This window comes from Hoplias malabaricus, chromosome 1 (assembly GCF_029633855.1).
Source record: "Hoplias malabaricus isolate fHopMal1 chromosome 1, fHopMal1.hap1, whole genome shotgun sequence".
Taxonomy (NCBI): Eukaryota; Metazoa; Chordata; class Actinopteri; order Characiformes; family Erythrinidae; genus Hoplias; species Hoplias malabaricus.
Window position 1 is genome coordinate 17,578,741 of NC_089800.1, and position 22,218 is coordinate 17,600,958.

Sequence of the window (22,218 nt, forward strand, 5' to 3'; positions counted from 1 at the left end):
AAAATAAAAAAGTAAATGATACAAAAATATATTGAAACATATTGAATAATAAATAAATGCACAAAATGTAAAAAAATGCAAAAATACATAAAATATAAATTATATTATTACCCCCACCCCCACGCCCAAAAAGTCACCTAAGCATATTAGAATGTGAATACATTTACATTTAAATAAAGGAATAATCTCAATGTAAATAAAATATTAATAGGAGTAGGCCAACTTGCAAATCTACTGAATTTACTGAGCTCAAACATACATGTTTGGGTGTGAAATTTTACCTTAGCACTACATTACAGTTTTACATATTGCATTTTCATTTGAATATTGCTACTGATATACATACAGTGGGGAAAAATATGTGGAAAAATATAGTGTAACAGAGGGTAAACTCTGTTTGATTTTAAGAATTTACTTACTGTCTGTGCTGGAATCTGCTATATTTTCTGTGCTAAGCATAATGTAAACAGTTTTTTCAAACAGGGTTTCACAGGCACTGAGTGCGCTTGCTTTAAAAGCTACATTCAAGCCATCTTCTGGTGTGAGCAAAGCCTATGCTAGAACACTCTTCGAAAGTGGGTATTTTATAGAATCGTCAGTTTGTGTCAAACCAGAGGCTCAACAAAAGGAAGGGCAGAACTCAAAGTTAAATTTGCTGGCAGTTTGCTGTATTACTTAAAATCAAAGTGAAGCAGACCACAAAAAGCAAGAAATTTAATATATTTGTAATGGATTTGTGGAATAATTCAGTTTGTAGTAGGGATGAGATGAGACTGCAAGGCTGAAACCATCTAAAAAGGCCTAGAACCGCCTCTGGGCTGAAGTTACTTAAGAGTCTTGAACCACAACTGCTCAGAAAATATTTTAATCAAAGTACAGTTCAACAACCCCCAGCTGATTGGTGTTCCTCAGTGATAGAGCACTTGCTTAGCATGCAGAAGGTAGTGGGACTGAGGTCCATGTTCTTCCAAGCCTTCTTTTCTTAATGTGAGATGTGCTTATGAAGACATTATTTTATTGCTATCATACTGACCTACTGATACATTTAGTATGTCATGTCATTTGTCATCACAAAGTCCAATACAATTCTTCTTCATAGAATTCATTGTATTCTTCCAATACAATTCTTTCTTCATAGATGTGGGTCAGCAGCCATGGGCTAGCATTCATATATGGTGAAGTAAACATGGAAACTGACGTGGAGGATTCTAAAAACAGCACATTGGTGGGAGGCCTAAGTGAAGCCACATGATCTACAACAGTTAAGCAATGGAGGAGGCCTGATTTGACCACAACACAACCACAAAGAAAGTTGGCTACTGGTTATTAAATAGATTATTATTTTTATTTATTATTATATTTCCTTGCGTGGGTCACATCTACTCATTCTACAATGGACCGTTTGGAGAAGCAACTCATCTGTCCTATTTGCTTGGAGCTGTTTACAAAACCAGTAGTGATTCTTCCATGTCAGCACAACCTTTGCCGGAAATGTGCAAACGACATATTTCAGGTAAATTCTTTTTTCTTTCTTTGTTTAATCTTTGAAGATATTTTTTATTGCATTGATACTAGCCTGAAGAAGTGAAGGTTAAACATGCAATACTTTGGCTGTCTTGTTTATCCAGCCAGTAAGACTACCTGATGAAAACATTTATGAGCAAAGTCATGTAACTGTAAACATTTATGAGAAAGGAGCAGTTATATTTGAGCAGGGTAGTCTTTAAACTGTCATACTTCAAGCTCCTGCAATAATTAATGTGAAACATACTTTTGAAATCCTTTATACTTATGAGGTTTTACAGAAAGGTATACATTTGATTCATCATGAGAGTGTTGGCTATGTTCCTTGAGAATTTTCCTAAACACATTATTAGGTGTAGTGCAGGGTGTTATTTGATTAATACCTCTCTTCTACAATAAGTTATCCCTTCCAACCAATAGCATTTTCTTCTCACAGTGGAAAGATGAGAAAAATCTGAGGATTTTTTAAGATCTAAATCTTAAAGACTAAATCTTGATTTTCTGTATTTTTCTGATGGGAATAGTTTTGTTCCTGGATGGCTCTTATGATTTCATATATATATTCTGTTTTTTCACTTATATTCTTTGATTTACTCTTTAATTATGCCAATGGATTATAATATATATTTATGTTCTTCAGAAAAATCTGCTGAAAAAAATGAAAAACTTGACTTGGCAAATATGACTCTAAAATAAGAGCGGTCAATTAATGAAGGTCTCTGACTTATATATTTAATGAAGTATTCTTTGCTCATCATTTTTTCTGCTCAATCCATTTCAAGGTCACAATAGTATTCTTTGCTATATTTTTATATTTAAGAGAATAAACACACGTCCAGTCTAAGAAATGTCAGGTAGATCAGGACTGCTGAAAAATGGGAATTCTATTTTAAAAGGTGTGATATACAAATTATAAATTGGGCAAATTTCACAATTTCATTTAGCAATATTCCGTAGTGCACATGGTTTTGAAATGTGAAAAATATGCTGTTGTGCAATAGTTATTTACTAACACAATTCCACCCCATCCCCCCACCCACTTTCAACAGGCTTCTAATCCTTACCTTACTGCCAGAGGAGGCACAGGAACATCAGGTGGCCGTTTCAGATGTCCTTCCTGCAGGCACGAGGTTGTGCTGGACCGCCATGGGGTTTATGGGCTGCAGAGGAATCTCTTGGTGGAAAACATCATCGACATGTACAAACAGAAGTCCACCAGGTCAGAGTGACTTAAGTGGACAATCCTGGAAGTTGAAAACAAGATGTTCTTATCATATGGCCATAACACTATAACATCTTTGTTTAGTTTAGTTTAATTATCTACTGGATAACAAATTATGAATGCTGTGCAGAAAATGTCTATGCATATTTTTGAAATGAAAAAAATGCATGGAAATCTTCTTTATCAGGGATTGTATGAAATTGCTTTTTTATGATATCAAAGATATATCAGTGGTATCTGTTTATGTGGAGACTATAATTGTATACTTAAAAAATAATAGGAGTGATGCTTATAGATATATTAGATATAAGAAATACATTCTTCATATATTTTTGGAAATGAGATGTTTGAACATGAATATCTCCTGGTGCTTATTACTCATTCATTCACTTATTCACTGACATTTTTTCATTCATTCATTAATTGTCTGCCACTGCTTATTCAGTTCAGGGTCACATTGGGTCTGGAGCCTACCCAGAATCACTGGACACAGTGCAGGAACACACCCTGGATTGAACGAGTTTGTGAGGAGTTTGCTGTGTTCTCCCCATGTCCCAGTGGGTTTCCTCCCACTGTTCAAAAACACACATCGGAAGGTGGATTGGCTACTCAAAAGTGTGTGCGTATGTGTCACCTGCAAAGACTGGAGCCCCCCAGGGTGTGTTCCTGCTCTGCGCCCGATTCCGGGTAGGCTCCATACTCATCGTGACCCTGAACTGAGTGAATGAATGAATAAAAGTAGTGCATTTCATCACTGTGTCCATGTTAAATGATACACAACCCCTATTTAATGTGATAGAACAACAATATATATATATATATACAAAAAAGATCTTAATCATATCAGTGCATGTCTTCTTACTGCTGTTGCTGTGCACAGATTCAGTCTCATTCTTTTCATGAGAAGTTTTCCCAAACCCTCAGGGTGACCACCCTTTCACCTTTATTTGCTATGCAAACTCAGGGGGTATTTTGGTCTGTCACTTTTAATGCAATGTTCAAAAGCCATTTTTCTTCTCTTGCTTTCCCTTCCTCAAAAATCTCAGCACAAAACACTGCTTTTAAGAACTCCCCAGGGCAGTGCTATTTAGCCCCACACAGCAGCTGTTTGACTTTGTTTGAGTTAAAATCCTTTCTGAATGACATAAAGAAGTCTTTTATATTTGAAGTGTTCTTACTTTGCAACAAGACAGCAGACTCTGGATGTTGTCCTAGTGCCGCTTCGGAAAGTAAAATTTATGTCTGAAAAAAATTACTCATTTAATTTTATTATTTTTTACTTAAAAATAAATTCATTTCACTTGATAGTGGTATGATTTTAGAATGTAAAGATTATTTAAGCCACTCCCCACATAGCATTGACCATTGTATGGACTTCTGTGATATCACAAACAAATGAATATGTTAATAAATATCTGCCAATTCTGCCCCTCAGCTTCTCCACAAATCCTTTTTCCAGACTGAACTAACTTTTGAAAAAGGCACAGCCAACCAGCAGCCAAAAAATAAGCCTATCATAAGAGCTCAGCGCAAATCAGTTACATATTCCCCATCTGTTTTAAAGGCACAGTAAACAACTGCATAATGCTAAGGAATATAACAGTTTCAATACAACTACAACAGTTGTAGTACACATTATATTAATTAATTTATAGTATACACTAGATATTTTGTTTCATAAACATTGTTTAGCTCTTTTTCAAAGTCTTATTAATCGGTGCTAGGTTGCCCTATGTAACTGGGAGTAACAGCCTGTATAGTGTGCAAGGTGCTAGTAATTGTAGTTTCAGTTGTATATCATAAGCTTTATTGTGTTGGAAGTGTCTCCAAAGGCAAAGGTAATTTTGTGGCTGCCTTCCGTGACCAATGACTGAGGGCTACCCAACAGCATGCAGGCCACACACCTCTATTAATCAGATAATCATTGTGCGATTAATGCTCCTGCTCTTACCTGCTGATGGCGAGGGAATTCTCTGCTTTCAGATACCATACCTGAGCACAAAGTGTGCAGATTTTGATTAGGCAGTTCACCTTTTGACTTATGCTTTTAATAAGTTCCTTATTGATGTTCCACAGCAGCAAACCGGCTCCACAGGGGACAGATGACCAGCCCATGTGTGAGGTGCATGAGGATGAGAAGATAAACATCTATTGCGTGACCTGTGCAATTCCTACCTGCTCCATGTGCAAAGTGTTTGGCTCTCACAAGGACTGTGAAGTGGCACCCCTCAAAAGTATTTACCAAGTTCAAAAGGTACTACCCTATACATAAAATACCCATATGATTGTAAAACTGTTAGTTTGTCTGTTGGATAACTAAACTATTTTATATAAATATTTAAATTTGTCTTAATGTTTGTAGACACCTGTTTGTCTCCCTGTTTGCTGTGAATAACAGCCTCTACTTTTCAGATAAAGCTATGGAGTCAATATGAACACATCGCTTTGGATATATATCTGAATATAAGTGTTTTTTGTGTTAGTTTGATGTTACATACACTATAGTGCCAAAAGTATTCACTCACCCATCCAATTCATTGAATTCAGGGATACCATTCACTTCCATAGCGACACGTGTATAAAAAAAACAATCACCTATGCGTACAGACTGCTTCTACAAAATTTGTGAAAGAATGGATTGCTCTCCAAACTTCATGTGGCCTTCAGATTAGCTCAAGAATAATGCACAGAGAGCTTCAAGGAATAGGTATCCATGGCAGAGCAGCGGCATCCAGAATTTAGAGTGCAATGCAAATCATTGGATGCAGTGATGTAAAGTACATCACCACTAGTCTCATAGAAGTGGAGATGTATTCACTGGAATGACAAATCATGTTTCTCTGTCTAGCAGTCCAATGTGCCAGATTGGCTGTTGCCAGGAGAAGGTTACCTGTCTGACTGCATTGTGTGAAGTTTTTTGGTGGAAGGGAGATTATGGTGTGGGGTGGTGTTTCAGGAGTTAGGCTCAACCCCTTAGTTCCACTGAAAGGTACCCTTAATGTTTCAGCACACCAAGAGATTTTGGACAATTTCATGCTCACAACTTTATGGGGACAGTTTAGGAATCACCCTTTCCTGTTCCAACATGACTGCGCACCTGTGCACAAAGCAAGGTCCATGAAGACATGGAGTAAGCTTGATGGGGAAGAACCTGACTGACCTGCACAGAGTCTTGAACTCAACCGGATAGGAGGAATTAGAGTGGCAACTTCGAACCAGGCCTTCTCATACAACATCAGTGTCTGACCTCACAAATGCGCTTCTAGAGGAATGGTAAAAAACAATTCCCATAAACACACTCCTAAACCTTTTGGAAAGCCTTCCCAGAAGAACTGAATCTGTTATAGCTGCAAAGGGTGGGCTACATCATATTAAACCCTGTGGATTAAGAATGGGATGTCACTCAAGTTCATATGTGTGCAAAGGCAAACAAGCGAATACTTTTGGCAATATAGAGTATTTATGATTATTCTGGTAATAGATAAACAAATATTAAGAATGCCTTTTCTAAAGTGGTGATTAAATGAGGAAGCAGTAATTTATTAGTCATTTAATTAAATCTTGTTTCTAAGATACATGAAATATTGAATTGAACACACAGTCACACTAGCATTTATATATACTGAATACGTTATTAACATTTATGAATGATAGAAAGGATTCATAAGTCAAGCAATCTCAAACTTTTGAATAGTAGTGTTTTCATGTACTTCCGCCTTGTTGCTCATGTGTGCCATCATCTCCAGACAGAGCTGTCGGACGGTATAGCAATGATGGTGGGCAACAATGACAGGATCCAAGGCATCATCAGTCAGCTGGAGGAGACCTGCCGTGCTATAGAGGTGAGTTGCCCGGTGTGTGGGTCAGTCCCTCTGATACAGCCAGTGAGGGTAGCCAGGTTATTGATGGGGAGAGTGATGACCGTTCCTCAGACAAACTAGCGCTGGAGCTAATGAGACAGGCAGGTAGGAAGCTGGAGCACTTCCAGGCCCCCACAGCCTCTCCTCTGAGGCTCCGTGACTGACAAGCAAACCAAAGTAAGCTGTCTGTATTGCGCATATGGCTCACCACAATCCGTCGTAAGTAAGAATGAAGGTTAGAAACAGTCAAGGGCAAACAAGATGTCATGCTTTTTGCCTTTTCATTAATCTTGTGTGGGGTGGTAGGTGCTGTTTTTTTAGCTTTTTAAAATATGTTTACTATTGACTCTTTATTTAAGTATATGTTTATACTTAGTGTGATAGAACAATAAATGTTTTCTGTTATTGTGTTATCAGATTAAACAGGACACTGTTGTCCTATGTGTGTGATAAGTCTGTGTTTTGCTGATTGTTTTCATCCTTACGTAGGGTAAGTGTTGTTGTGGGTTTACTTACCATGCTGAGGCTATGCCATGGTTAATTATCCTGAGATTTAAAAGAAAATTTTGGTTATAATATTTGGTTACAACTTTCTTGGGTTACAATAAAAAGTAATGGCATCATTAAGAGTGTTGCCCAAAGACTCCTGCTTGTATAGTGTGTTGTTCTTGATTGAGTAAGGCAATCCCATTTTGTTTCATGTACGGCAGCAATATTACCCATTATGCCAAACTTACTGCTACTTTTTATTTAATATACTCAATAAAGTAATTTGGTTCTATTTATTATCACAATAAATCATAGTATTTAAAAGGGCGGCACGGTGGTGCAGCAGGTAGCGCCACACAGCTCCTGGAGGTTGTGGGTTCGATTCCCACTCCGGGTGACTGTCTGTGAGGAGTTGGTGTGTTCTCCCCGTGTCCGCATGGGTTTCCCCCCACAGTTCACAAACGCAGGTGGGTTGGCAACTCCAAAGTGTCCGTGTGTGTGACCCTGAATTGGATAAGCAGTTACAGATAATGAATGTGTTTAAAAGATAATTTGCCCACCATAGCTTTTTATTAAAATGTAACAACCTTTAATCAATGAGGGGCACGGTGGCAGCAGACAGCAGGTAGTGTCACAGTCACACAGCTCCAGGAACCTGGGGTTAGGGGTTCAAGTCCTGCTCCGGGTGACTGTCTGTGAGGAGTTTGGTGTGTTCTCCTCATGTACACATGGGTTTCCTCCGGGTGCTCAGGTTTCCTCCCACAGTCCAAAAACACAGGTTGGTAGGTGGATTGGTGACTCAAACAGTATCCATAGGTGAGTGCATGAGTGTGTGTCCATCCCTCTGTGAAGAACTAGTGCCCCCTTCAGGGTGCGTTTCTGCCTTGTGCCCTGTGATTCTGTGTAGGCACCGGCCCCACCGCAACCCTGAACTGGATAAGCAGTTACAGACAGTGAATGAACCTTTAATCATTTCTGGACTGAGTGATATTAAATTATGGAACTGCATGAGTCTTGACATTCTGTCTTGCAGGAGAATGGCAGGAGGCAAAAATCCCAAGTATGTGAGAAGTTTGACCAGCTTTACACCATTCTGGAGGAGAGAAAGAGGGACATGAGTCTAAAAGTAACAGCTGAACAGGAGGAGAAGCTGAGCTATATACGTGGACTGAAGAGAAAGTATGAAGATCATCTTGAGTACATTACCAAAGTCGTAGAATCTGGGATCCAAACGATGGATGAACCTGAAATGGCTCTTTTCTTGCAGGTGAATACATCCCATCCTAGTAAGTTTATTGCCAGTGAGAATATAAATTGTCAGGATGCACTAATAAAAAGTTAACTGTGATTCAGTTGAATATTTCAGTAGATCAAATGCTTTTTGTTTGTTTTTTTTTTCATTTTCAGACTTCCAAGCCATTGTTACAGAAGTAAGTATATATACATCATTGCATATTACATAGTGTCAGACCATGGTTGTACGATATGGGTAAATTAAATTACTTGAATGCAGTACTGCTAAGTATTTAAATTTTATATATATATATATATATATATATGGGGTGGCACGGTTGTGCAGCAGGTAGTGTCACAGTCACATGGCTCCAGGGACCTGGAGGTTGTAGATAAATGTCCCGCTCTGGGTGATTGTGAGGCGTTTGGTGTGTTCTCCCATGAGTTTCCTCCGGTTTCCTCCCACGGTCCAAAAACACACATTGGTAGGTGGATTGGTGACTAAAAAGTGTCCCTAGGTGTGTGTGTGTGTGTGTTGCCCTCTGAAGGACTGGTGACCCTCCAGGGTGTGTTCCTGCCTTGTGCCCAAAGAGTCTCAGTAGGCTCCGGACCCACCGTGACCCTGAACTGGATAAGCGGTTACAGACAATGAATGAATGAATATATGCAATATATAAATATGCATCAATACTTATTCAAAGCATATCTTTGATGTGCTTCAAGATGAGTCTGCTGTATAGCAACAAGAAACAAGAAAAACATCAAATCAGAAGGCAAACGTTCAAATGATTTGTGAATGAAGTGTTATTACATATTGAGCCTTTTTATATTTATATTTAATTTATATTTCTCATCTTTTTTATACTATATATATGTATATATGTATTTGACCTGCCAGGATTGGTGAAGCTTCCAGTAAATCCCAGCTGGAACAAGTGGAGCGTGGTTATGAGAACATGGACCACTACACTGTGAATTTTAGAAAGGAGACCAGAGCTCTGCGTAAGATTGATTTCATTAAAGGTACATCTCCCTCTAACAATACAATCAATGCTTTTAGGCTACAATTGTATTTTTATTAATAATAGACATTTCCAATGGATATGTGTTAAATTTGGCTTTTCAATGACAATTGGTTCTATCTTAATCTCATTTGACTGTTTGCAGATGAGGAGGAGGAAGTGGAAGATGGGGTTGGAGCTGTAGAGGAAGGTCACACAGAACCAGCTGCTTCTGGTGGCGCAGATGGAGGGGGGCTTCCTTCTCAGTCTGTTCCAGTACCACTGTCTCAGCCCACCCCAGACATACTCAAGAACACAGGCTCATCCTAGCTCCTGATCTGCAGCATTCAGATTGAACATAGACAATAAACATACATGCATAATGTTGCCGCTATTGAAATGGTATAACTATGTAAAGTAGTGCAATATAAAGGTGTCAGAAAGTATAAAACCACCAAATTCAGCTGAGTTCAGAAGTTCAGATATAACAGCAACAATATGCATATCAGTGTAATGTAATATATAATTAATTGTACACAACTGTAAATGCCATGGGACCTGTAACAATAGGAAACTAGATTTAAAATTAGAGAATATTTCACACATATATACAGCTGAATTTCTTACTGAGACGGAAGGCTTTTTTTCAGTTTATGATTTAAAGATGGCACACTCTAAGTGGCAAAAATAAATGTGAATGGTTCTTGAAACACATCTAAGATTGGTCATGTGTTTTTGCGTAGGGAGTGTTTTTGCATGGTATTTTTATTGTTGGCACTGCAGCAGTGTTTGGATTATGAATGACATGATGAACATCTCTAAACATCTCTTGCTTTCATTTTTTTTTAAATAAATGTAGTCAACGTAGTAGTGTCGGTACCCACTGCAATCCTCGTCAGATTGGTAACAGAAGATGAATTAATGAATGTTACAGTATTTACACTTGCAAACCTGATAAAAAAATTGTAGTGTACAAACTTTGTCACGCTATGCACATTAAGAGTATGTTACTATATTCCATTGTTTTGTGAAGCACTGTGCAAACAGCAAACATCCGAGATCACCCTTGATGCGTTTAATTTCAAGCCAATGACCATTAAGTAAAAGTAATATTAAGTTTAAGTCTTTTGTTGTGCTATCAAACAAATATGATACTATAACAGTTCAAAAGAACTTCTACAACACAGTGTCATATTCTACATATACTTGCAAATTAAATATCATTTCAGTATAACTTTACTGTGATGAGTGATCACAATTTGATGTGTCCTACAATTTTTCATTTGGTTGAATGTCTATTTGACAAGAACTTTGTAGCCTAAAGATGATCCTACCTACCAGCACATGTAAGGCTACAAGAGTCCAATTGTGGGCGGAGCATGGAGCTCAGTTATCCATCCGTGGAGTGAGGGATGCATGAGCAAGGATCATTATAATTCAGTGGAACAATGTCTCGTGTTCTTGTCACTTGCCGTGTCATCAAACATGCAGACCCTAATCTTTTTGGACAAACATCACCCTTGGCAGATCGGTGTGGAAGTAATTTATCATGTTTTGCGCTCACAGAGATGTCCTCTGGCACTTAGCAGTAAACAAGTGAAGACGCGTCTCGGTGGCTGAGCTGAAATAACGAAGCAGGGATCTTGCGTAATCCATACATTCTGGTCCAGTGGAGAGTGCTGGGTGACAGGAGGGGGTGCACTGACTCCTTTCACAGTGAATTGCACCCAGTATAATGAGGTCCAGCCAGTAGAAGCACCCCCTCCACCCATGGTCATTAACGCCATCCACCTTCCTCAGCACCGTGGCCCTGTGTGGAGAAGATGTGTTCTTATTCGTGCTGATTTGGGGGTTCTATTTACAGAGCAGGGTTTCTACATTAATTTGGTAAATTAAACCAAACATGAAGCCTTTGAAATGGCGAAAAAAGAAGGACAGGAACATATGAGGTTTTTTTTGACTGAACTGCTTCTCAAAGCAGAATGAAAATACAAAAATTCAGGGTTGAATTTTTAGATTTGAAGCACCTCAGAGAACTTGCTTGTAACACTTTCATTCATTCACTCATAAATTCATGTTTGGAAACAACCACAAGGATGTGCAAAAAAAAAGTGAACACTAGGTTAGATTTGGTATTTTGGCTCCTGGACATTTACAGCACTGTCCTGAAATCACAGGAAAGGTGGGGAGGGATGGGGTGGTGTCCTAATATTTCTCTAAAAATAACATATTGCAGTTTCTGCAGTGGTGAGCCTGGAGTAGCAACGAGAGGCTGTATTCTTCCTTTTATAGCTCAATTAAGCATCACAATGATTTTGAAGCTGTAATTTTAAGGTAAAAATTCTACCCAGTGTTCCTTTAAGGTAACTCACTTTTAGTAAAAAAAAGAAACGCCACCAGGAAGATGCTATTCTCTGCATAAAAACCAAGAAACCATGTATCCTTGTTTTCCCAATATTAATATTTCATTAGTTTTAGCCAATATTGTTTTGAAAGCTGGTATTCCAGTATGAAAAAAAAAGAACTGTATGAACTTTTAAAAAGTTGAATTACATCACACATTCAAACAGTATATACACAGAGAAAACCTATTTCTCAATATTGCATTACATTTTCTGTTTGTAGTTTGGGCTACCTCTTTGGTTTATGACTTTATTTTTAGTGCTTTAGAAGGACCCATGACAGTTCAATGTCTGCTAGAAGTGTGAAAATATAAACTTTCATTTTAAAAAAGGAAGAGATAAGGACCATTCCTATTGCGGGCTTTCTACTTTTGGCTTACGTTATGCAGCTAAGTGAGAAAACCTGCTTTGTGAAATAGCCTCCTGCATTGTGCACTGTAATGGTTTGTTTATCCTGTTGGCTCCGCTGGGATTTGTGCGCTGGCTTTAAGTTCTCTGGGCATAAGGGGAATGGATTTGCTGTGGCTTCCATGATCTTCTGCTTCCAATAACTTTAACACACGCTTCAGTGAGACCTTACATCCAGCCCTGTCGCCCACAGAAGGCTGTGGTGAGGAGCCCACGGTGGAATTACTCACAGTAGCTGGGCTGATTGTTGTAACACTGGGTCAAGGAGCACAATATAGCCTTATGGTAATTACAATACAGATAGTGTTTAGTACCACAGCAGAATTCTGGGGACTGTTGGCTAGAACTTCTTTATACATTGATACTTAAGGTAACATGATGTGACTTCTGTCTGGAATAGAATGTGCTTAAATGTTGGGGATAATTTAGGGCATTATCGGGACACACCGCATGTCTTAAATGTTGCTATTACTCCTAACCTCAATTCTGTTTCCATAGCATAGGTGTTCAGTGGCACTCATGTCGCTCATATAGTCTCGATCGAAAAGTATTTATCAATAGAATGGAACAACCTGGAAATGATGCACATGACCCATCACATTAGGAGTGATGGGGCTCCATCCAGCAGGTTTTAGATAAATGTAACAGTAAGAACCTGATGTCAGTAATATTCTTGTGCCTGAATCAATCAGGTTCTCACAGAAATGTTCCAAGCTTCCTCAGATATTTTAAACTACTACCAATCTATTCAAACTACTACTTTGGTTTTAGAAGATATGCTTGGTTAAGTTTTAGCCATGTTAATATGTTGTATTAGTAATATCCCATTATTTGTTTTGTTTAGCCACTGTACGTGTCCTTTATGGGATTTAAAACCAGTGAAATATTATTTCATATTAAATAGACACAAGGAATGTCCTGATCAAGCCACAAATGGGCATCACATCCTCTACGCTTGTGATTCTGCTCACAAGATGATGATGATGATGACGATGATGGTAAAGGGTTACCGTTTTATACTTTCTTTTACTTCCCCGCATCCAAACAAGCACCAGCTTATGAAGAATCAGCTGTTATCCTGAATCATTTGTATCATTTTCCATTTATTTACAACAGTACATCAATAATCTGGACAAGAAGTGGCCAAAAAATGTCTTTTAATGTTTTATTGAAAAATATAAATATAAGACATTCTCCTGCACAACAGAAAATCACTGTTTGCTCATTATAGTTTATTAACAAATTGAAACAATGTACTGTGTAAGGTACAATGCAACCGGATAGTTTTCTCAGATAAAATATCTTAACTTTCAGTACAGTACTGTGAAAATATTTTATTTTCCTCCTTTTGTGTGTGTGTGTGTGTGCGTTGTGTGTGTGTCAGAAAAAACAAACGCATCATTGCATTTATGCTACAGTTCTGATTCAGCACTTATACAACAACACTGCCAAAGTGAGGGGAGTTTTCATGTTTTGTTTTTTTTTCTGTTTTTTTTTCCTCCCCACCCCACCATCTTTCTTTTCCGTTTTTCTCTGAATTGACTCTATACGGATGGATGGAGTACAGTAGTAGTAGTAGCAGTGGTAGTAGTAATAAATGGATGGAAATGATGGTGGTAAAGCAGCGTAAAAATGTGTTCTTTGGCAGCTGGCGCTCGCCAGGCACGTCTTTACTTCCCAAAGATCTCCATCATCTTTCGGTTGCTGTGGGCTTGCTGTGCCAGCTGCTCAGCTCGGGCCATCTCCAGAACCTCTCGCAGCAGGTGGAAGGTGAGGTCCAGGGAGATGGGGGGCTCCTCTGAGCGCCTGGCTCTCTCCTCCTGCTCCTCCTGCCGCTGCTCCTCCTGCTGCTGCAGTTCCTCCTCCTGCTGCTGCTGCTGTTCATCTCGTTCCTGCAGCTCCTCCTCACTCTGCTGAGCCTGCACTGTCAGAAAAATAGAGGAAGGCTGTTCTTTACAGGTTCTTCAAAGGATCGCTGTAATGCAAATTTGCTGTAATGGTTAGCCTTTATTATATCGCCACTGTCCAATGAAAAACATGCATCAGTTTTTAGTTTGCTACTGAACACACTTCTCCTATAAAGTTTCTAATTTGGAGATATATGTTTTATTGGGGAGTGATGCAGCAGCCATATGGTCAATTTTTATACATGTAAAGGTTTGGCACTATTTGAAAATGCTATGTGTGGGAAGGCTTTTGTTTACCAGGGCAGAAAAAAATGTAAATATACCCTGAAAGATACAATGGTAGTTTAAAGGTTCAGCTGTACTCCCTAAATGTCCAGTTGTGCTCCCAAATTATTATTTTTTTCTAGATAGAATGGTGCAAATTTTACTTTTAAAAAATGTTCTTTGAACGATGCCATAGAAGAATGACTTTAGGTTTCACTAAATAAATAAATAAATTAATAAATTAATAAATACATTTTTGTTAGCAAGGTTACACTGGTAAAGAATTTAAGGTTTATTTTGAAAGGTTCTTCAATCACTTACACATCCTTATATATATGTAATGAGTATATTACATTTTACTCATTCATTTTCAGTTGCTCATTTCTTGTTAGCAGCAGCTCTGTGACTTCTGGCTCTGGAGGTTTTGGCATTTTAATGCATTTTAATGCACAATGCTTTAACTGGTGTACGGTTAGTCTACTCTAAAGGGAGCAGGAATGGTCCCAAGGTCCTACTGTGGACCATAAATGTTGCACTACATTCACTTCGCCATGGGACCAGGTGCTTATTCGCTCCCTTTTTAATGCAAGATGATACATATAGTGTTTATGAAATCTGTGAATTTACATACAGAGGCTGTCCCTCAGTGAACCTGCAGACCCTTCCCCAGTGAGAGGATCACCCCGGAGAAAGCGTAGTACCTTTTCTTCTCATCGTGTGCCCGTAACTTTCCGCGCCGACATTGCCCTCGAGCTGCAGCTGCACGGCCCTCCTCAGCCACCGCCGCGGCTCCGTGTCTCGCTCCCGATTCCCCACACGGATGAAATACTCCTCTCCGAGTCTCGCGAGCACCGGCCGGCGATCCGGAGCCCCGTGAGCCGCCACCAGTGCCACGAGCAGTACGACGGCGGCTGCTGAGAGCACGCGGAGCTTCATCACTGTTTTTATAGAGACAGGGAGGAAGAGAGAGAAAGATTCTGAAGACAGAGAGAGAGAGAGAGAGAGAGAGAGAGAGAGAGAGAGAGAACTTGGTCAGTTTCGCGCTCTCGTGCGCAGTGGACATAGAGGAGTGTATTAGCTCTGCATGAAGCTCGATGAGTTCAAGTTGCAGCGTGTGGTAAACTCCTTCCTCTCGCGCAGGGTTGGAGCTAATGCGCGGTCTCGAGTTAAAAACGAAAGACTCATCGTCTGCTTTGGAGACGGTTACGCACGGGCTGTGAGCGCACACGCTTTTACGCGCGGCCCCAGCGGGTGATCTCCAGCTCTGCGGCGGTGCATTAACACCTAGAAGAGTTGGGTAAAGTCAGATAGAGCTGAATGAGCCCCTGTGGTGTGGCGTTAACGTTGTAAGAAGCTGAATTTACCGTGCGTAAAACCCACCGCGTGACAGCAGCGTGTAGACAGTTTAACTTAAGGTCGTATCGGTCCAAGTGGACTTTATCAAAGCCTGTTCACCTTCGTCTGCAAAAGAAGCCCGCGCGTCATCAGCGAGAGTCCATTAAAGCGAAAGAAAGCGCTAGAAGGAAAGAAAATGGTGCGTACCTGTGCCAGTGGTAAAATCCTTGGGGGTATATTTTGCACCTGTTTAGCAATCTCCTCCAGCTGTGGCGGGTGGACCGAGGAGTTTGAGCACTTTCTCCAGAACAGGGCTGAAGTTTGGGGGCTTTATATAAGCAGGGGATGCGACTTGTGTCACGCAATTGGCTGACTGGAGTCTGCGCAGACGAGACAAGAGGATCTGAATGAACGTAAGCGAACAGCTTGCTCGGCTTCTGAATGAGTCATCGAGGTGTGTGTTTGTGTGTGTGTGCGCGCGAGAGAGAGGGAGAGAGAGAGAGAGAGAGAGAGAGAGAGAGAGAGAGAGAGAGAGAGAGAGAGAGAGAGAGAGAATGAGTGTACCTGGAATATATTACTTTATGGGAAACAAATCCTGTTACCAACTCACATTGTGAGGACTTGTTTTCCTTCTCCTCCTTCCACAAGCTGATCTCCAAAAAGTAAATCCTAAAATTTTAAGATGGAGTCATGTTTTAAGGTCAAGGTTAAGATTAGGTTTATTATAGTATGCATGGTTAAAGTTTGGGTCAACTAAAATGTATACATATATAAAATTGTATATAAATTAACTCTATATGATGACCCCACATTTCACTGAAAGAATGTGTGTTTGACAGAGAGAGACAAACAAAGAAAAAAATAGAAACAGAGAGGGGTGGTTACAGAACATATTCCAGAAAGAGAAATATACTATAGAATCCTCACATAAAGTGTACAATCCCATTTTCCTCTCATGCATGCCCATGTTTATGTGTCAGAAGATGCTCATTTGGGTCAGAACCCCCCACCCCCCTCAACCCTCCCTCAACCCCAAAGGCAAAGTGCTCCTCTGCAACTTTGTGTTATGACTTGAAAACCGTAATTGTGCAGCCCTGAATGAATATGCATCTCTAATTAGAAAAAGCACAATCTAAGTGGTTTTAATTGGAGCAATCAATTCCTGGATGTTGAGTTAAAGAACTGCAGTTTGCCAGAGTGTATACAGTGTAATGGACTTCATTAAAGCACAGAGACAATGTCAGATGTAGATGTAGAGAATGTTTTGGCGACATGGTGACTCCTCTGCCGGATAAATATGTGATTGGTACGGCAAAACAGAATCAGTTCATTAGATTAACATTCAACATTTAGTGCCCAGCAATGGAGTTTACTCTTCTTTGGATTCTATGCACAGAGATGTGGCCCATTACAAACTCCTTTCTGAATATTGAATACAGAATGCTTTACTTTCAAGACCCCTCCAGTGATGAGCGTTAACAAGTCCTTGTGATGCTGGAATAAGAGTCAAAACCATGGCTGAGAATTTCCCATTTGGAGCTGAATTATCTCAAATACACTCTCAAAAACACAGATTCAGACATCATTGTTTTACCTAACAAACAATTTGTGGGATGCGGTTTTCAAGCTGCAGGTGAGTAGTGAAGGGGTGGGTACATAATGAATTGCAAAGGTGTAGAGTTACATCTAAGCCACTTTTAAGGCATTAAGGGATTTGTTTCTTGGAAATGACTTCTAAATATATATTTCTAATGCATTAAGATTAGTTTGTAGGGATTTAAATGATTGCTGGAGGGAAACTTTAAGGTTCATCCATTATCGATGTCCAGGTGTGCATGCACAGCTTGTATAATTTCCACAGAGCAGCAGGAAATGTAATAATATCACCATGTAAACTTTGGCTTAAAGTGGTGTACATCCCGCACAGATATTAGGCAGTGGAGCAGTGGAACGTTGTACTGAACACTTTTCACTTTCGTATGATTGTTTAATTTTTTTATATCTGGACATTTCGTAGCAAAAATCGACAAAATTGTAGCCACTCTGCACAAATGTACATTTTGTTATTAAGCTCAAATGGATGTTTAACAACATGTGATTAATTCATTCATCATCTGTAACTGCTTTATCCTAATCAGCATTGTGGTGGGTAAGGAGCCATTGCTCACAAGGCAGGAACACACCCTGGACAGGGACCCACACATAACACTTGTAGTGCTTGTTTTATGTGATAATAAGTAGATTATAAATTATAGATGAACTATGAAGTATGGAGTGATATAAGCTTTGGAGAAATGTGGAACATCAGTCACAGAATCTGAGAGCAAGAGCTGCAGATATTCCTCACACACAGTATCAGCAGAATATCACCAGTGTCTGCTATCAGTGGATCTATCTATCTATCTATCTATCTATCTATCTATCTTACTCTGTTTGTCACATTTTTCCTCCAGCATTTCTCTCTTTCTGTCCTACTTCCTGTTCTCTTTCCATCTTTCTTTGCTGTCTGTCTTTTCTCTCTTGTTGCCCTCCCTCTCGCTATCATTCTCTCTCTCTCTATGAGAGGACATTAAGATGAAGATGGAACACTTCGACCTGACTCATACATAACTGCTCTCTGAATGTCAGTCAGAACCTATGTCCCAAAATGTACATGCACACACACACACACACACACACACACACACACACACTTTGAAATTGAAAGGTGAAGGTGAACCTGGAGGCCTTACCCAGGACATTCAGGACTGACCCAGGCACTCCTGGTTAAATTACCTGTTTTGGTGTTTTTCTAAGTGAAAATAAGCAAACTATACTTTAGTCAGTTAATTTCACATAATGATATATATTAATTAATTAATTCATTCATTCATTCTTTTATTATCTGTAACCGCTTATCCAGTTCAGGGTCGCAGTGGGTCGAGAGCCTACCTGGAATCATTGGTCGCAAGGTGGGAGGGGGCGCCAGTCCTTCTAGTTAGAGTTAGGGTTAGGGCACATTTTATACTTTCATCATGTTAAGCAACTCCAAGTTATTTTTTAGGAAGCAATAATCAAGAGCTATCCTCACTTTTACATATGACATATGGGATATAAAACTGATCCCTTGGTTGTGTAGATATGACACTTATGTGTACAGGTACTCTGTATTCTAGAGTGTTAAACCCAACTTGGGAAAGTGGAAATACCTCCAACTCTATCCTCCTGCGCAGGTGTTCCTCCCCTTGAGTGCTGATATCTCCTGACTCTGACGCAATAGCACTTCTCTCTAGTGTTTTGGTGCTAAATAGATAAATAAATAAATAATTTTAAAAAATATTATTGCAGAGAAAAAAGTAAGGTAAACCTAAAAGGTAATTACATTCCATATTTGCAGAGGAACCCCAGGGATAATAGTGTCAAATGAGGGGAAAATGTGGATCTTTCCTGAGAATAATGTTATTAAGGATAATGACCGCATCCATCTCAAGTTGGAGCTGACAGTTACAGAAGGCAGCAGCCATCTTGATTCTAATTTTGGCTCTTTGGTATACCTAGTCTGTCAAAAACGTAGGTGTTAATTTGCTCAAACTTACCCCTGTGATTCACGCTGGGTAATTAATTATTAAATTATTCAGCAGCAAGAATTTGGCCTCTTGTCTTCGCCTTTTCACCTCAAAGCTGGGGAATTTAACAGAGCTCTGAATCTATTGGAAGTGCATTTATCTCTCAGACTTATTGCTTTTTGTCATGTGTGGGAGAGTTCATTTTGATTTATTATGTGGGAGCTCAAAGCAAGTGGCAGGGTCAAAAGCTCAAGTGTTCCCGTGTTAGACAGACCTGAGCGCTTTAGCCCTGCCCCGTGGTGCCAGGGTCTAGCCTGAGACATTGAGGCTTTCTGACACAAATCCACAACACCTCCAGAAATGGGGAAATGTGCCTGTGGTCGTTGATGTCAACGCAATTTTTAATTATTGCTCTAAGTATCCTTAAGGGGATCACAAACGTGACATGATGCAGCACAGAAAATGCTACAGGCCTGGGTTTGCTAAGTTGAGCGGCTTATTATCATCATTCTTGCATTAGGTCCTGGACGTCATTATTTCTAAGAAGTCAGGGCATAGCTAAGTGGTTCATATTCAAATTGTTCAGTGATTAAATCAAACTGGTCAGAGGAGTGAAGCTCTTTATGAAAGTTAGCTTCCATTCATCTGTCTCTGACGAAATGTGATTTCTACCAGCATTCTGTAAAGCTTGTCCTCTAATAGTAGCAATAAATGAATGTATATAAGGGGAGAGCATGAACAGGAAATTATTCCTTCCAATTAATGTTGCTAGCTTAGACTTCTCAGTCTTCACTGAAACCTCTTGATCAAAAGAAACCTCTTGATCAAACCCTCTATTCCAATTAATTAGAAATAGTAATGTTAGTCAAAATACCAAGGGTGTGTTTTTAATTTTTAAACTTGTATTATGATGTGTGCATTAAAAGTGTCATATTGTAAATACACAAACTCCTTATGAAAGCCACTGACATACAAAATGCACTCAAATTTTATAAATTTCTTTATATTCATGATGTTGAATGGGAAGCCATAAAACGATGTATATGTAGGCAGAGCATGGATTAAAAAAAACATGTTATGTTAGTGAAAATAAAATTGACCAGAATTTGTTTCATATTATCCGCATTCAGTCTTACGTATCCAAATGTTCTAATATGTACAAAGCCCCAGTGTTACAATACATCAGCCAAAGAAGAACATAAAACTCTTTAACATAAAAACTAATGATATTCACTACACCATTTTTTTCTCTAATCTTTTCCACTCATTGCCTGGCCTAAAGGTCCACTTCATTCTCAGATGATTGCATTGGTTTACCTTGTAAATATCACTCTCTGTTTCAGTCACTTGGGGGTAAATATCAATAAAACTTGCCAACATTTATAAATAGGACTTTAAAAAGGATTGCCAGTCCTACTAAAACCGTGTTTAGTCCAAAAAACTTAAAACAACACAGGAATACACAATGTGTAAACAGCACCTAACTTTACCAATGCCGTTGCTCTGTTTTTCAAAGCCAGCGATTCTTGTTAGGGATGGGTTTTTTCAACAGCAGGGAGCTCTGACAGTGGAAAAGTGACAAGCTTTAAGTGTGCCGAGCCGTGTCGAATCGAGTCGAGTAGAGCCAGACCCATGTGGTGGAAAAGCACCATAAAATCCCCCTCTCACCCCTGAATCCAGCAACACTGGGAGGATGAGAAGAAGCATATGCTTGCTCCCAAAGACATGATGTTTAAAGAACACCAAGGTAATGTAAAGGTTTTTTTTTTTACCAACTATTAATATTATTTACAAGACTAGAAACTGTCATTAATTCTACTAGTGCTGAAATGCATGTGCTCTCAGAAGTTATTGTCCACTGAAAATCCAGTGAATTTCTGAGATAGCCTCAGTTTCATATGACCACATATCCATGCCAGCAACGTTTTTTCCATCTCAGCCTTCAGTTCCACTCTCCTGTACATAGTGAGTTGATAAAGATGTCTGTTAAACTAGCGAAAGTGAGAGAGCAGCTAAGGTCAATAGCCGAGCTCCCTGAGGCCATGCAACTGTGCCCATCCTAGTCACACTGGATCAGTGATCAGCTTCTCAAACCCTGAGCAACAGACATATTACAATCAGCAATTTGCAAGTACACACCATGCCTGTAAAGGCTGAAATGGGAAGGTGAACTCAGAAGGGTGTTGGGAAGGAGTCCAGGGTGGCTTATGAATGTATATGAAGCCATATCCCCCAAACTACCCCCTACACCTTGGATAATATAATACCAGAAAAAAGTGTGGAGATGGGGTGGAGAAATAAGTGAGTTCACTGGGTATATATAGGGCTGAGGGGAGGTGTTCTGGTGTGGGCCTATACTCCCAAAATTATGTTATTAGATAACTTCAGTTTGCTAGTACAGATCACGCCCATATGATCATGTGAGATGGTAGAGGAATAGCATTAGGTTGAATAAATTGAATGTCCTTTATTGATTATGAGGATGACAGAAATTCTAGATTGAAGGGGGGTGGTGTGATTGGTAGTTTGTGTCCTCAACGTGCTGCAACAATAAAGGGTAGTGGTTGTGCAATATGATAGAGTCATGAGAGTTGATTATAAGACGGCAAAGATCTGGCCAGCATGAAATGGATTAGTAGATGCCACGAAAGTCATCAAATACTACAGAGGGGCAGCATTAATGAATATAAATGTCCTTAGATGGCAGGTATGCTGTGATGGTGCCAAGTGGCACAGAGGGAAACAAAGTGGAAGTGAGAAATGGAAAGGTGATCTTGAGGGTGCCAAAAAAAGAAGCCCCAAAAGGGGAACTGACACAGGAAAAGTGAGACAGAGAGAAGGCAGCTCATCAAATGGGAGCAGACCCTGAAAGAGACAGAATTCGAATGGTGCTGAGGAGCTCAAGCATGGTGGCAGGGTAGACAGTTGACTCAAGAATGGAAGCGATGCCTAAATGGCAAAAAGCAGGTGCCAGGTGAGAGGTAGCATGTGAGAACATTAATTGATTTAGAGGAAGACATCCAGGAAA

The 22,218-nt window shown here is 39.5% G+C and overlaps 2 protein-coding genes across 2 annotated transcripts; one reads left to right on the forward strand and one right to left on the reverse strand.

Annotated features, from left to right (window-relative positions):
- Nucleotides 1-1,393: 1,393 nt before the first annotated feature.
- trim55b (tripartite motif containing 55b) lies at nt 1,394-9,766 on the forward strand. Its single transcript, XM_066680353.1, has 8 exons — nt 1,394-1,513; nt 2,574-2,743; nt 4,823-5,000; nt 6,493-6,588; nt 8,129-8,362; nt 8,503-8,525; nt 9,227-9,351; nt 9,496-9,766. Exons 1-8 carry the CDS (start codon nt 1,394-1,396, stop codon nt 9,657-9,659), a joined length of 1,110 nt encoding a protein of 369 aa, XP_066536450.1. The 3' UTR covers nt 9,660-9,766.
- Nucleotides 9,767-13,307: 3,541 nt separating this feature from the next.
- Nucleotides 13,308-15,944, reverse strand: crhb (corticotropin releasing hormone b). The gene is made up of 3 exons (XM_066641183.1): nt 15,853-15,944; nt 15,012-15,287; nt 13,308-14,063 (listed from the first exon to the last, which is right to left on the reverse strand). The coding sequence occupies exons 2-3, from the start codon at nt 15,244-15,246 to the stop codon at nt 13,810-13,812; spliced, it is 489 nt and encodes a 162-aa protein (XP_066497280.1). The 5' UTR covers nt 15,247-15,287; nt 15,853-15,944; the 3' UTR covers nt 13,308-13,809.
- Nucleotides 15,945-22,218: the final 6,274 nt, after the last annotated feature.

Bases quoted from the DNA above. Each gene is read 5' to 3' on its own strand.
- trim55b (XM_066680353.1), top strand. From the start codon at position 1,394: ATGGACCGTTTGGAGAAGCAACTCATCTGTCCTATTTGCTTGGAGCTG. The intron at 2,744-4,822 runs GTCAGAGTGACT...GATGTTCCACAG, and splicing joins TACAAACAGAAGTCCACCAG to CAGCAAACCGGCTCCACAGG. The intron at 8,363-8,502 runs GTGAATACATCC...TTTCATTTTCAG, and splicing joins AAATGGCTCTTTTCTTGCAG to ACTTCCAAGCCATTGTTACA.
- crhb (XM_066641183.1), bottom strand. From the start codon at position 15,246: ATGAAGCTCCGCGTGCTCTCAGCAGCCGCCGTCGTACTGCTCGTGGCA. The intron at 14,064-15,011 runs GTACTACGCTTT...TTTTTCTGACAG, and splicing joins GCACACGATGAGAAGAAAAG to TGCAGGCTCAGCAGAGTGAG.